Here is a 13,883-nt window from a genome sequence, read left to right as displayed (position 1 = left end):
AGAATATTGTTAAAGATTAAACACAATGTTGCCTAATAATGAAAAGTGCTAAATGTAGTTTTGAGCATCTCACCGGCTGTGTTCTGCCTTTAGGGAGGCAGGGTGGCGAATGAGACGGTCAAGGGAGGACAGGAGAGAGTCAAAGCCTGGCCTGTCCTGCCTGTCGGCCTGCCAGCACTGCAGCATTAGAGAGTGAAGAGCCGGGGGACAACCGTTCGGAGCAGGTAAACGGTACTGATCGACCACTGCCTTCATCACCTAGAGAGGGGAATTAGGGAAGACATGACACTTAAAACAGTGTTTCATTGTATGAGTCACAGAAATACAAAAAAGGAATGGAAAATGATTTTGAGGAAAGAGGAACTGAAAACCAGCAAGAACTGCAAAGAAAAGAGAAATCAGATGAGAAATAAAATTCATTTAGTAAGGTGTTATGGAAATATTTGGTAACAGAGTGCAACAATGCAAAACAAATGATTCATTTTCCCCTCATATATACATAGGAAATATCATTTTACATTTCCAAACATTCCTTTTGCCATTAATTCTAATAATCCAGTGAGATTTTTAGTGTGCACAGGAGTCTGACAACAGCTAGTATTATCCACAGAGAGCTGATCTCACCATCAGCGAGTCCATCTGTTATTACATGAAGAAACAGAAATAACTGAGACAGACTAAATCCAGAAGAACTGCAGTAACGTCTCCAAGATGCCAGCACACAACAGAGTTAGCTTTTGCGACTGAAACAAGCCCTCTGTGTCAACTGTCTGCCCTATTTGGTGTTGTTTGTCCAGTAGGAACTTGAATTGTTACCAATAAGCACAGCTGAAAGCATGTGTCTTCCTGCCCACGTTAAACTTCCGGAGGTGACACACGCAATCAGTGTGTGATACTGTTTGGATGCAAGGCATCCACAGTCGGCTCTTGAGGGTGCTGGCTGTGTTCATTTAGAAATATCTCGAAGCGTACAGCAAAAGAAAAAGACTTGCGCTTTCAAGTGTTTCAGCCTCGCAGCTTATGACTTTCTTCTAGAGGGAAAAAAGACGATATGTATCATAAACTGTTCATATCTCGCTTGCAGAGGCAACGTGTAGATTATGAGGCCGGTTAAATAAATGCAAATTATCTGGATAGAGCAGTTAGGCCTCATGGCAGCACCCTCCAACGTGATTCCATTCTGCCTGCTGCACATGGGCCCTGCAGTGGTGGTTGAAAACCAAGGGTTTTTCCCGGAGGCTGGAACCCATTCCACATGATCAGGTTTATGTTCAGATGCCATCGTTCCCTATCTATGTGGAAGAAACCTTAGTTCCATTCCCAAGTTCCTGTGCTGGGAGCGTCATGTCGCCGGAAAGCCGTTTCGACAGACGCCTCCCTCACGAGCTGGGGCGCGGTCATGGACAGCCACTTTACGAGAGGTCTATGGCAGGACCATCGTTCCCCCTGGCACATAAATTGCCTGGAAATCTGGGGGTTTTCCGAGCTCTGAGGAGTCAGAACAGACAATATGTCAGGGGTGTCCAATCTAAATCATCAGGGGGGTCTGAGATAAACATACTGGCGTATCAGATCCTCCTGTGGTCCCAGGGGAGACTGTTGTCTCTCAGAGCAACATACATCCCAAGGGACCAGAATCAGGGAGCAGACATCCTTTCGAGGCAGGGGCTGAGGCCCGGGGAAAAGAGACTCCACCCAGAGGTGGTGGAGTTTATATGCGAGAGGTTCGGCCAAGTGGAAGTGGACCTGTTTGCATCTCGAGAGACAACACACTGTCCACTGTGGTTATCCCTCACGCATTCAGCCCCGCTTGGGTTCTATATCTCATGGGGGCCCGGAGTTTGCTCCAGGCAATATTAAGGCTATCTTGCATCCCATGCCGGGCTATGTGCCTAAAGTGTCATCTAATGTGGCACGGCCTCCAGGCTTCTGCAGGCTTTTCATCCCCCACCTCACGTGACGGCGGATGAAGAAAGACTTAATTTGCTCTGCCCTGTCAGAGCTTTCAAGATTTTTGTCCAGAGGTCTTCTTCATGGTGGAAGTCAGAACAGTTGCTGGTGTGCTTTGGGTCGCCCAAGAAGGGGTTTCCCACATCCAAACAGACCATCAATAACTGGATCGTTCAGGCTACCTTTAGGCACCCCAATCAGGTGCGCAGCTTGCCTTCACCTTTGGCTGTGAGGGCTCATTCAAACAGAGGCATGGCGTCCTCTAGAGCCCTCCTTTCAGGGGCCCCGATCCAAGAAGTGTGCGATAAGCAGCAGGATGGGCCACCCCTCATAGTCATTCTATAGCCTGGACATTCTTTCTACGCTAGACACTCTAGTGCTCTCGTCCTAAGTGTGCCTGTGCGCAGCTTCACACTGGCACACTGGGACAGGCAGGGCTCATTGTGGCATAGTGGTATTTGTTCCCCAAAGTGTCGTCATCGACGCAGTGTGAGTTCTCTCGAAAGGGAACGTCTCGTGTTACGACTATAACCCTTGTTCCCTGAGAAGGTAAAGAGACACTGCGTCTCTTCGCCACGCCTTCCCCTGCCTGGGAGCGACTTGTTTCATCGCAAAAGCTAACTCTGTTGTGTGCCGGCGTCGTTATGTAGCTTCCGTGTATGCGGTCACATGTTATGCCATGACGCAACGCCAATCAGGATTGGAATAGTTTCATTTATGCTTCAGACGCACTACGCTGGGGGCATTCCCCAAAGTGTTGTCATCGACACAGTGTCTCATTTCCCTTCTCAGGGAACAAGGGTTACAGTCGTGACCCGAGACATTTTTCAGGCAAGTTTGTTCAAGCATCCTGGAGACGTTGCCACAATTCTTCTGGATTGAATTTTTTCTGCTACTTCATGTAATCCCAGACGCCAACCGCTGCAGAGTATCCCAGTACTTGCGTGACTCATCATATACATAAACAGAGAGAAGTGGTACCTTTAAACATTCATATAGTTTTTTGCTGCAAATTAAAGTCTTAGTGCTAGTCACCATGGTTCATGTCTTAGAGCACTTTATTGAATAATCCTTTGAAATCCCTACGAAGAAAAAGACTGGGGAAAATACCTCTGGAATTAAAGAAGCTGAAAAAATTGTCATTAAATGTTGTATTTTAGTTGACATGTGAATGCGCACTGTTTGAGGTCATGAAATTTCTAGCTGCCTGTAAACTTCTCTAAAAAAATACACTTAAATCCGCTTAATGTCACACGCACACAGAACAGCTGAAAACTTTAAATCCCAAGCAGTGAACTGCACACACACTCTGTACTGTGGGTTGTTTATGCAACTGCTCACACAAACAGTCTAATAACTCCCTCTAGTGTACATTTTGTTTATATAATTGCTTTGTGACTGCATGGGATGTAAAGCAAGTGTGACTGCAAAATCTATAATGCTCACCTCTTGGTTGCTCATGTCCCAGTACGGACGTTCTCCATATGACATGACCTCCCACATGAGTATCCCAAAACTCCAGACATCACTCGCTGAACTGAATTTACGATGCTGGAAAGCTTCAGGAGCTGTCCACCGCACAGGGATCTTACTCCCCTGAAAGACAGAGACAGTAATTGGAGCAAATGCAATGACAGCGCTAATTAACAAAGATGTCTAGGCCTAAAAACAGACACACCGCTGCAAGGAATTGAAAATGAAAAGGAATTCCCACACATCCATACTTTTGAACATTTAATAGTGTTTTGTATTGCACATTTACAGAAATCTTCCCATAACGCACCAGTGAAGCAGTGTAGGTGGGCATGTTGTGGTCCAGACCCCTCATTAAACGTGACAGGCCGAAGTCAGACACCTTGCAAACCAGGTTCGAATTCACCAGAACATTCCGGGCAGCAAGGTCACGATGGACAAAATTCCGCTCCGAAAGGTAGCGCATTCCAGCTCCAACACCTCTCACCATGCCTACAAGCTGCAACACGCTGAACTGATCCTCATTTTCCTTTAATAAGAAATTATGAAAATTACATTAAATCAAAATTTAAAAATGTTAAAAATACGATATTATATATTTTTAATTATTCATCATTTTTTAATGTCATTTTTAATTTTATATATGTGTATATATATATATATATATATATATAATTATAATATACTATTTCATTTATATGAATAAAATATTACTATTAGTAGTAGAATTATTTTGTATAATAACATTTTTCTTGTCAGTTTTTTCTAACCCTGAGAAAAGCATCCATTTTCCATTAATTCTGTGATAATTTAATTTAAAGTTCCCCTGCAGTCAACAATTTTAACTCTTAAAACTACATTAAAATGACATATTTAAATGTTTTTTTCCTGAGAAAATAATTATTCACGTCTTAAAATAGCCTGAATGGAACTCTACACCCATGCTTAATTTAGTATATGTGAATTCATGAATATGCAAATTAGTCTCTGCCTCCACTCAATCACATCAGATCAGCTCAAACTACCTGATCCACTCTGTCAACTTTACTGTAGTGTACAGTACACAATTGCAATATTGGTTTCATTCAGCCATATATGTTTGAACCAGAAACTAATTCAGAAGAAAGGTGAAGAGTGAAATTATACAGGCTTGTCTACAAGTCGATGTATCAGAATGTAATGCGCTTTATCTATAGATCTCTACAACATCGGACACATAACGGCAATTGATATGATTAACCTTTTGTTTGACTACATCACAAAACAGCTAATATGTTGCTAATGTTACACAAACCATGTTACCGTTCGCCATCTCAGAGTCAGACAGCTGCCTTCTAAAAATCCCTCTAAAAGTACCACTTTTTCTTACCCTTAGAAAGGCATCTAAGGGTCATTCTTCATAAACTCTTTGATAATTTAATTTCCAACTTGTCATATTTTAAATATAATATAACAATATATTTCATTTATATAAAAAAATATAAAAAATCAACTGAATATAACATCTTGTCACTTCTTACCCTGAGAAAGGCATCCAGAGGGCCGTTCTCCATGAACTCTGTGATAAGACGTTCAGGAGGAGAGCGTGTGATCACACCTTCTAGTTTCAGCACATTGGGGTGGTCAAACTGGCCAAGGACTCCTGCCTCACTGAGAAACACATTCTTCTCACGATCTGTCACTCCCCAACGCAAAGTCTTAACCGCAATCAATACCTCTCTACGACCTAGTGGCCTGTACCGGCCACGGGACACCTCCCCAAACTGAGCTAGAAAGAGAAATCCAGTCATTAGATTGTTCTATTTCAAACTGACATTTAAACATATCATCCAAAACTAATACAAGCCATAGAATCCATAATGCTTGTTTTATCTGATTTATATGCTGTATGTCAAGTTAATGCTATCTTGACTCTGGTAAAGTAACTTTCACACATGTACTAACCAGCACCAATGACCTCTTCGATCTTAAGGTGAGCAGGGTCAATTTCTCGTGCAAATTCTTTGACTGCCTCACTGGGGTCTTCGTAAGTGGAGGGATCCACATAATATTTCACCCCACCTGAATGAAAAAACATCCACATTACACCGTTTCACCCAGGGGTGTAGTCCTAAAAAAAGGTTTACTATTACACAGTCGCACCCCCCCCCCCCCCCCCCACACACACACACACAAAACGTTAAAATAAAATGAACGACAGTAAATGTGTTTTTATGTTGTTGTTCACTAGTAATATACTCATTAAAAAAACAAATAAATACAGTGCATACTAAAATTGGTTGACAGATAATTTTTAGCCACATTACAGTTCTATATGACTATAATTTAAACATGTTGCTTTGGAATTATTTTCAATGTGAAAAGTGGTACACATTGAATTAATGTTTAATTTTATGCAAGTGGGTGAAATAAATATTTCCAGATAACAGTTTCTTAAATTTGCTTTGGCATTAGTGGCCATATAAAAGATTCCTCAAGGTTGTAGTTTTGGTTTGAACATTGTGTTTTGGGGTGGGGTTGAAGTGTGAACTGTTTTACTGAGGGCCCAGGGCATGCACGCTCGTGAGATGTATTTGTTTGTTTATTTTTGTATAATGGTCTTTTGTGGTATCATCCAAACATGCAAAGTTGGTAGATAACTTCAATTATGATGTATTTTATATTATTTAAGCACCTGGGAGCTTATCAGTTTGACTGATTTCTTATGGCACATTGAAGTAGAAAATTATTCTAACTAACTTTTTAAAAAACATTGTTCTTTTTTTACTACAGTGTTTATTATGAAAATAGCAACCTACACATGTCATAGTTGTAATATAAATCTATATTAAAAAAATATAGCCTATTCCTTGAACAGATTATTGCCCGGTTTCAGACAAGGCTAAAATGCGGTTTGAGCTGTCTTAACTGAAAGCAACTTGCACTGATATATTTTACAATATTTCAGTGTCATTGTTTTGTCTCAAGATGCACAGCAGTAATGTTTTTTTCTAAAAGCTACTTAAATGTCTTAATTTAACTAAGGTCTAATCCTGGCTTAATCTAAGCCCTGTCTGTTAAACCAGGCCCAGAAATTATAAATTATAAAAGTTAGTAAAAAGTTACCACAATAAATCATGATAAATTCTAGTAAGGGTGTCTTACTATCTTAATCGCACTTTTGAGGTGTGATAAGATTCAGAGTACACTGTAAAAAAAGTTGCTGCTTTAAATTTTTAAGTACAAACTACTTGGTTGTTTAAGTCAATTCAACTTAAATGACATGAAACTGACTTAATAAAAATTAGTTGAAAAAAAGTTGAAAATTGCTTAACTTATTTTGATGAGTTAAAGCAATGTAAAAACATATGTTGTCATAACTTATTGATCATATAATTTTTTACAGTGTATGTATACAGTGATTTGCGTTCCATTCATGCACAACTAAATAAACCGGGCTTCAGTCATGTTGCGCTGATTATCTTTTCAGTTCGTATGGGAACTTAGAGCTTCTAAAAGCTCTGAAAGTGGGCGTGTGCGATGTATATAATTATTTAATATCGTAATTCTATATTTTTTAATTACCTATGGTATAAATATTTATTTAGTACTTGCCAGGTTTGGTTATTTAGGGGTTGAGCGGAGTTCTCTCGCTGCAGCGCGAACACGCACCATCAGTCGATGATGGGCGGGAAAAGGTAGAACGATAGAAGTGCTAATGCATGGTATGTACCAATAACAACAAAGAATCGCGAGTTTACACAACAGCATTGGACACACAGTTAAAGGGGAAGCTAATATGACAGTAGACTATGGAGTTTCGAAGCAAAAAAATAAGTCTTAATACGCATACAGCCCTGGGTGAAAGGAGTAAGTTTAAGGCATATACGTGCGTATGGCCCCGACTACACTGGTTTTCACCCTTCTAATGACCGGTTCTGTCACAGACATGCTGCCAGTGTGCTCAAGTTTTCAGACTGACAAACTCTACACTTGTGGTGTAGACTTTACTAAAACACAGTTATTGCATAATAGCAATAATTACAAAGTAGACTAAATACAGCCCACTTTAATACTTGAAGTGAAAATGTGTTTTTTCTCTTCAATCATATATATGAAGTGACTGTTTGAGAGCAGAAAGCAAAGTGTTCACTGCAGTTCACAGGTACAAGACATAAAGCTCTTACCTCTGTTGCTCATATATCTCTGAAGTCTGTCACTATAAGGGCTCTCTCTCCTTTTACTAGAGGAAAAAGACCAAATAACTGTTATGTTCCTTTGTAATTTCATATGCAATAAACAGCCCTTTTTTATCTAACATATATGTGAGATATACATATATAATGTATAAATATATGTGTCTACAGTATACACACACACACACACACACACACACACAGACATACAAAATATATAAATTTAATGATACATATATATATATATATATACACACATATATAATGTAAACACAAACTGTTATGTTAGATGCAATTAATCGATTTGATAAAACTAATACAAATATATTACACAATAGCTAAGCTCAAGGGTTTTGATGTACATACCTTCGAAACACAAAGACAATGATGATCGCTATCACAACCAATAGAAATGCTGCTCCGCCCATTACTGATCCGATCATAAGGGGCAGGCGATTTTGAATCTGCTTAGACTGTTCCTCTATAAAGAGAAAAATGGCAATACCAAAAATAATAATAATAATAATAACTGAGAATATGATTTTATAAAATAATATTTTTATTTTATTATTATCAAGTTCAACGCTAAAAATATTTTTGTGGAAACTGATTTTTTTCTCTTCAGGATTCATTGATGAATAGAAAGTTCAAAAGAACAGCATTTATGTAAACTAGAAATCTTTTGTAACAACATAAAAGTATTTGCAGTCACTTTTAATCAATTTAAAATTGATGCATAATAATAAAAAAGAAGATTAAATTAGTTCTTAAATATTTGCAGATGATAATGTTAGGATGTTGTAAAATTTGCTATATTTACTTGACAATTGCTTAAATTTGGGGGGGGGGGGGGCACTTTAAATAAATAATATAAGTCAAAAGGTGTTAATCTGAAATCTCTGAGTTAGTGCATATTTATCTAGGCATAGGTCATATGCTTACCAAACAAGTAGCAGTTCGTATTGAAGCCATAGAAAAGAAAAATTGCATCTATTTTTTGTACTGAAATTATTATACTCAGACTGAAAAATGAACTCTGAAGAGCATAATCGGTAATTATCCTGTAAGGGGCAATTTGACTAAATAAACAGCAAGAAGACACCATTGTTACTGAGACGGAAAATGTAATAGCTTATGAGTAAGCTTGCATATATGCTAGCAAGAATGATAAATTACGTGTGACATAACGCTTTATATTTTCAGCCTACCCATTGCTAGAGTGCTGAAGTAAATAGTGTGGCTGTAGGGTCCGTAGCCTCTCTCATTTCGAGCACGGATCTGGAAGGCGTAGATGGAGCCTGGAATCAGACCTCCAACTGTCACTGTGTTGGTTTCACTGAAGACGCTCACAGCGCTGTCCTCATCAGACCCCTGCCAGAGAGAAAGCACCAGCTCTGTGACAATAAGGCACCATCTGTTCGATGAAGTTATTACAATACACATCATCATACACAACGTTTTATATTGATGTAAAGGGATAGTTCACCCAAAAAAAAAGTTATTATGTCATCATTTACTGTTATCGTTTCCAGTTATATTTCAGTACTGAGTGAAATTTTAGTACTTGAACTTGTTTCAGTTAGTTGCCAAGGCAAAATTAAACGTTTTAAGTAACGATTAATCACATCTACGTTTTTGTTTACATAATATTTGTGTGTATATATACTAGGGCTGGACGATTTTGGCTAAAATCATAATCGCGATTAATCGAACAAGTTACCTCGATTACGATTATTGAACGATTATTTAAAAAAAAATCTTTCTCATGTGTCACTGGCAAGGCTTATACTGTAAATATGTTCACGGTTATTTTTTTGAATGAAAGAATGCATAATCCTATCTTTGTGATTCTAAAATAAGGAAACACACAGATAGCTTTTAATGCTTACTTATTAAATATTTCAAACAATTGAATCAATCAAACAAAGCATACAATGCTTGAAATAAAAACGTCTAATAAAAAAGTAGTTAAGTTTTAATGTAAAAAGAAAGTTTCCTCAAAATGTAGAAAATAGTTCTTTTTGTAAACAAAATAAATTATTGTAAATATTGCCATCTTAAAAGTAAAATATGACTTGTATAAAACTTAAAAAAACTAATCCTTTTCATATTGTGTAGCATTTGTAAATGCTTGTGTTATCGGCTTGTGTTATCGAAACCTGCTTTGTGGAGTGGAGGCACTTGTTGCTGGGCGTTTGTCAGTCTCTCTCTTTTTTCGCGTGTTTCTTTGGTACAAGCGGCTCCTGTTGCTGAGTTGACTCAGTGTTTGAGTTCCCTTTCACACAGAGATTCCGGAAAATACACGGATAAAGTAGCCAGGGATTTCACCCGGGTTCGTTTGACTTTGGTTCATTCACACTGCCAGTGATTTTCCGGAATCAAGAGAGTGCGTTCACACAGACACACACAACCCGCAAACAGGCCCGGTTCTAGAACCAAATCACTGAGGGTGCTTCTGGAAATAGTGAGGGTGCTTACATAAACATAGGAAATGGCTCCCAAAGTTGTTATCAGTCTGAAAATAGTACCTCAAAATAGGGCTGAGCGACACCTATTGTCTACGACAATATTGTAATTGCTTTTATGTTAAACGATATACGATCTGGCATGATCGAGTAGCCTATGTCCCTCACTTTGCAGAAAACAAACAAAAACATGCCACGCATAGCCTATACTGTGATGTTACCCTATAGTTCAGACCATGGCACGTGCATTTAGTGATTTACTGCACGGTTTAAATGCAGCTAGAATGGCCAAAATTCAAAATATGGGGGGGAAATGCCCTGTACGAGTTTTTGTCCTTTACATTTATATCATATGATATAGTTAAGAAATGATGCACACAGTGCTTTTTCCCCAAATATCAGCAGTATTGCAAATGTGTGAAGTATTGAAAGTGATTTTATTCTGCAGTTGAATAAAGAAGTTAATATAAATAACTTACATTTTAGACATTTAGTTTCTGACGACAATGAATCAGTCCTTTTGAACAAAACAGCTGATTTAAAGATTCAATGACTCACTCATTAAGACAGTCAAATGCTTTGTTGCTAAATGAACAAAATTTGAAGGAAAGTCAAGAAAGGAAATTTAAAACGAGGAGACATAAAATGTGTAGAGTTCATGGGAAAGTCGAGAAGAATGAGTTAAGTTGAAGAACGTATGGCTTAAGAACGTAAGAACGTCAATGATTCAGGACCAAGTCAGGACCAATGTCAGGACCAATGATTTTGGGACACAGCACCTAAAAGGAAGAAACAAAGATTAAAAGTTAGTCAAAGTGCTTAACTAGGAGAGTAGAGAATCAGGTAGGATTTTTAAATAAAATAGTAATTATCCATATTATTACATGTTACATATTAAATTATTACAATTATAAGAAATTTAATTATTAAAAATATACATACAATTATTAATTTAGAATCATAGAAGTTAGAATAATAAACATTAGTCATATATGTCATATGCAAAAAATGTTCTTACCCTCATTCAGAACAGCTGCAGCCTCCTTGATGCAATGCTGAATCTTCTCAGTAGTTTCTCCTTCCATTCTCCAGTGAACTTACATGTGAGGTCCCTCTCAACTGCAAGTTGAATCAGATTTGCTTTTCTTTTGTGAAGCATACTCCTACGGTGGTCGCTGAACACATTCTTAAGTGTTGAAAATGAACTCTCACATTTAGCTGTTGATGCTCCAAATGTTAATCCAAGCTTCAGTGTTTGCAGCACGGTAGGCATAGCTGATAGAGCATCATTGTATCTTTGCAAAATGCTAGCAGTTGTACAGTTTTCATCTGATGTGGCAATTTCATCTTGCAAAAACTGCTGTGCCACAGAAAACTCTGCTTCCTTAAACTCCATCCCTGTTAAGTCCAACAGTGGTTTCACTTTGTCTCCATCCATAAAAAATGCACTCCTTGGATGTAGAGCACTCAGGGCCTGTATAAACTTGCTATTTCGCTCACAAAATCTGGTGGACATTTCGCCAACTACTGCATCCAGGATACTAAAATACAGTCTTTTACATTCTGTCTTTTCTCTTTCCATTCTGGTTTGACCAAATGTTGTATCCACCACATAGTCTTTCCATTGTGTGCTCACTTCTCTTCGGTCTGTCCAGGAACTGCAGGGAGTTCTGCTTCCTCTCTCTTTTTGTTAAATTCCTCCCAAAGCATGTCAAACTGATTCTCACATCTCAGTTCCACCACACACTTCAGGGCACTCTGTACCACACTGACACCAGTGAATAGGTTGGTGGTGTGTGCTTGAAGAAGAGTGTTAGGGGGGTCCAGCAAACTCAACCCATTATGTATCATACAGGCTATAAAGTGGAAAATAGGCTGTGTGATGGCCTTAATTAGCCCTGTGGCCTCAAGCCTCATTTCTGTGCTGCTGGTTTGGTTGTCTTCAATCTGCTGTAGCAGGGAAAGAATGCTGTTAAAGGACTTCATGATGACTGTGACTGTTGCCAGGTGATCAGTCCAGCGCTGTTCTAGCAAACGCTTCAACTTTTGTCCATTGTACACTCTGGCCCCTGTAGGTTTTCTGAAGTGCTTATAAAGAGAGCTGCATACATCGAAAAAGTTTGCCAATGCATTTTCAGAAGACATGGCATGCACGATAACCAGGTGGAGTTGGTGGTTAAAACAATGCACGTATGGCACTTCTCTCTGTAATTCCTCTTGCAAGAGTTTCTGTACCCCACCTTGTGTTCCTTAGAATTTTGTCAGTGCTTAATCCATTATCTTTAAGTTGTGATAAGACCAACTTGGTCAGAGACATGGCATCAAAGTGCTGAGTCGTTGCCATCGAAACAAGCCTCTCTTTCACACAGTTAGTCTTGTCCACATAACGCAGCACAATTGAAATGTTTTCACATCCGGGGGATCTTTGGTGCCATCCACTTTTAATGTGTACCACTCATCTCCGATTTCTTTGACTATCACTTCTGTTACAATTTCGCTCATGTTTTCAATAATTTCATTCTGGATATTATTTGAGGTGTATGTGGCATTGGATGGTATTGTGCTGAAAATCTTTGCAAGCTCCTTATCCTTTTTAAGAGTATAGTCCATCAAAGCTAAAAAAATCCCACAGCCTTCTTCACCCCTTGCATCCACTGCATCTACAGATCCACGAAAAGGCAGCTGGTTCACAGCTATGAATTCGATTATGTCCACAATAGCAGATAGATAAGCGCGGTTCCTTTCCAGCTGATGTGAATTAACAAGAGAAGAAATCTCAGTACCTTTCTTGACTCTAGAAAGCCTCTCCTTCCACAGCACCACTGCTGACATGTGTTCTTTACTGGATTCGTGTCTTTTTAGTCCCTTGTTATGAACGAGGGCATGGCGCCAATTGTTGTAACCAGTGGTGATGAAGGCATCATCTGTCCCAGCTGAGCCAAATTTACGACACGCATAACAAAATGCAGCATCGCGTTCAACAGAATATTCGAGCCAATCTCTATTTTTAAACCAAGAACTGCTAAATGAACGACTATTTCCACTGCCACTAAAAGATCGACTGGGGTATAACAAGCACATCACCTGTAAGGGCTCTTCATCACCTAGGTCACTCGGCGGCGTGGGCGCCATCGGCCGCGGCACTTGCTGGGATTTATCGCCGGTGTTTGAGTGGGTGTTATGCGGTGAGAGTGAGGTTCGCTGCTGTCATCGGCAGGCGGTGTAATATCGTCTTTTTGTGATGTAGAGGTTTGAGCTTGCTTGAGCCAATTTCGTATGTCCATGATTAACAATGGACTATTAATATTTTTAGGCTACCTAAAGCCCCGTCTCAGAAAGTCAGCTAACGAATTTCCTGAGCGGGACGCACACACGCAAGCAAAGTGGGCAATTAAAGAGACAGCTTCACCAATGCGAATCACGATCGCGAAAGGACACACAACCAATCAAATGCATTAAACATAATGCATAAAGCATTATGAAATAATTTCTGATTTGAAAAATCGTGTTAATGGATTTATTTTGTGTATATGTATGAGTGCGAAATCCGTCTGTGTTTCTATTGTCGGTAAAATCTCGTTTACATGTGGGCTATTAAAAATTTCATCTGAGGGTGCTTTCACTTTTGTTTGAGGGTGCTTAGCACCCTCAAGCACCCCCGTAGAACCGAGCCTGCCCGCAAAGACACGTGAGATGTCCCAGCGGCGTCTATAGTTTGCTTATGAGCTGTGATTTCTCTCGAGAAACTACGCTTGTGCATTTTTTTTCTCTGATTCGATCATAAACTAGCGCATTACGAACCGTTTCACGCTGGCGAACG

At 39.2% G+C, this 13,883-nt stretch overlaps 1 protein-coding gene across 1 annotated transcript in view; it reads right to left on the bottom strand.

Moving 5' to 3' along the window:
- ephb6 (eph receptor B6) overlaps positions 1–13,883 on the bottom strand; it is a 52,434-nt gene that overhangs the window by 3,860 nt on the left and 34,691 nt on the right. Inside the window, exons 10-17 of the mRNA XM_077209801.1 lie at positions 8,807–8,969; positions 7,965–8,079; positions 7,590–7,645; positions 5,368–5,484; positions 4,944–5,191; positions 3,734–3,952; positions 3,397–3,546; positions 74–258 (exon numbers count right to left, since the gene is read on the bottom strand). Of these exons, the coding sequence (XP_077065916.1) occupies positions 74–258; positions 3,397–3,546; positions 3,734–3,952; positions 4,944–5,191; positions 5,368–5,484; positions 7,590–7,645; positions 7,965–8,079; positions 8,807–8,969 (1,253 nt within the window). The remainder of the gene's footprint in view (positions 1–73; positions 259–3,396; positions 3,547–3,733; positions 3,953–4,943; positions 5,192–5,367; positions 5,485–7,589; positions 7,646–7,964; positions 8,080–8,806; positions 8,970–13,883) is intronic.

Source organism: Siphateles boraxobius, unplaced genomic scaffold (genome assembly GCF_051911475.1).
Source record: "Siphateles boraxobius isolate OS27281-9 unplaced genomic scaffold, OSU_SipBor_1 12, whole genome shotgun sequence".
In the NCBI taxonomy this organism is placed as follows: Eukaryota; Metazoa; Chordata; class Actinopteri; order Cypriniformes; family Leuciscidae; genus Siphateles; species Siphateles boraxobius.
Note: the sequence above shows the minus strand (reverse complement) of the source record. Positions and strands in the feature narration are given on the sequence as shown.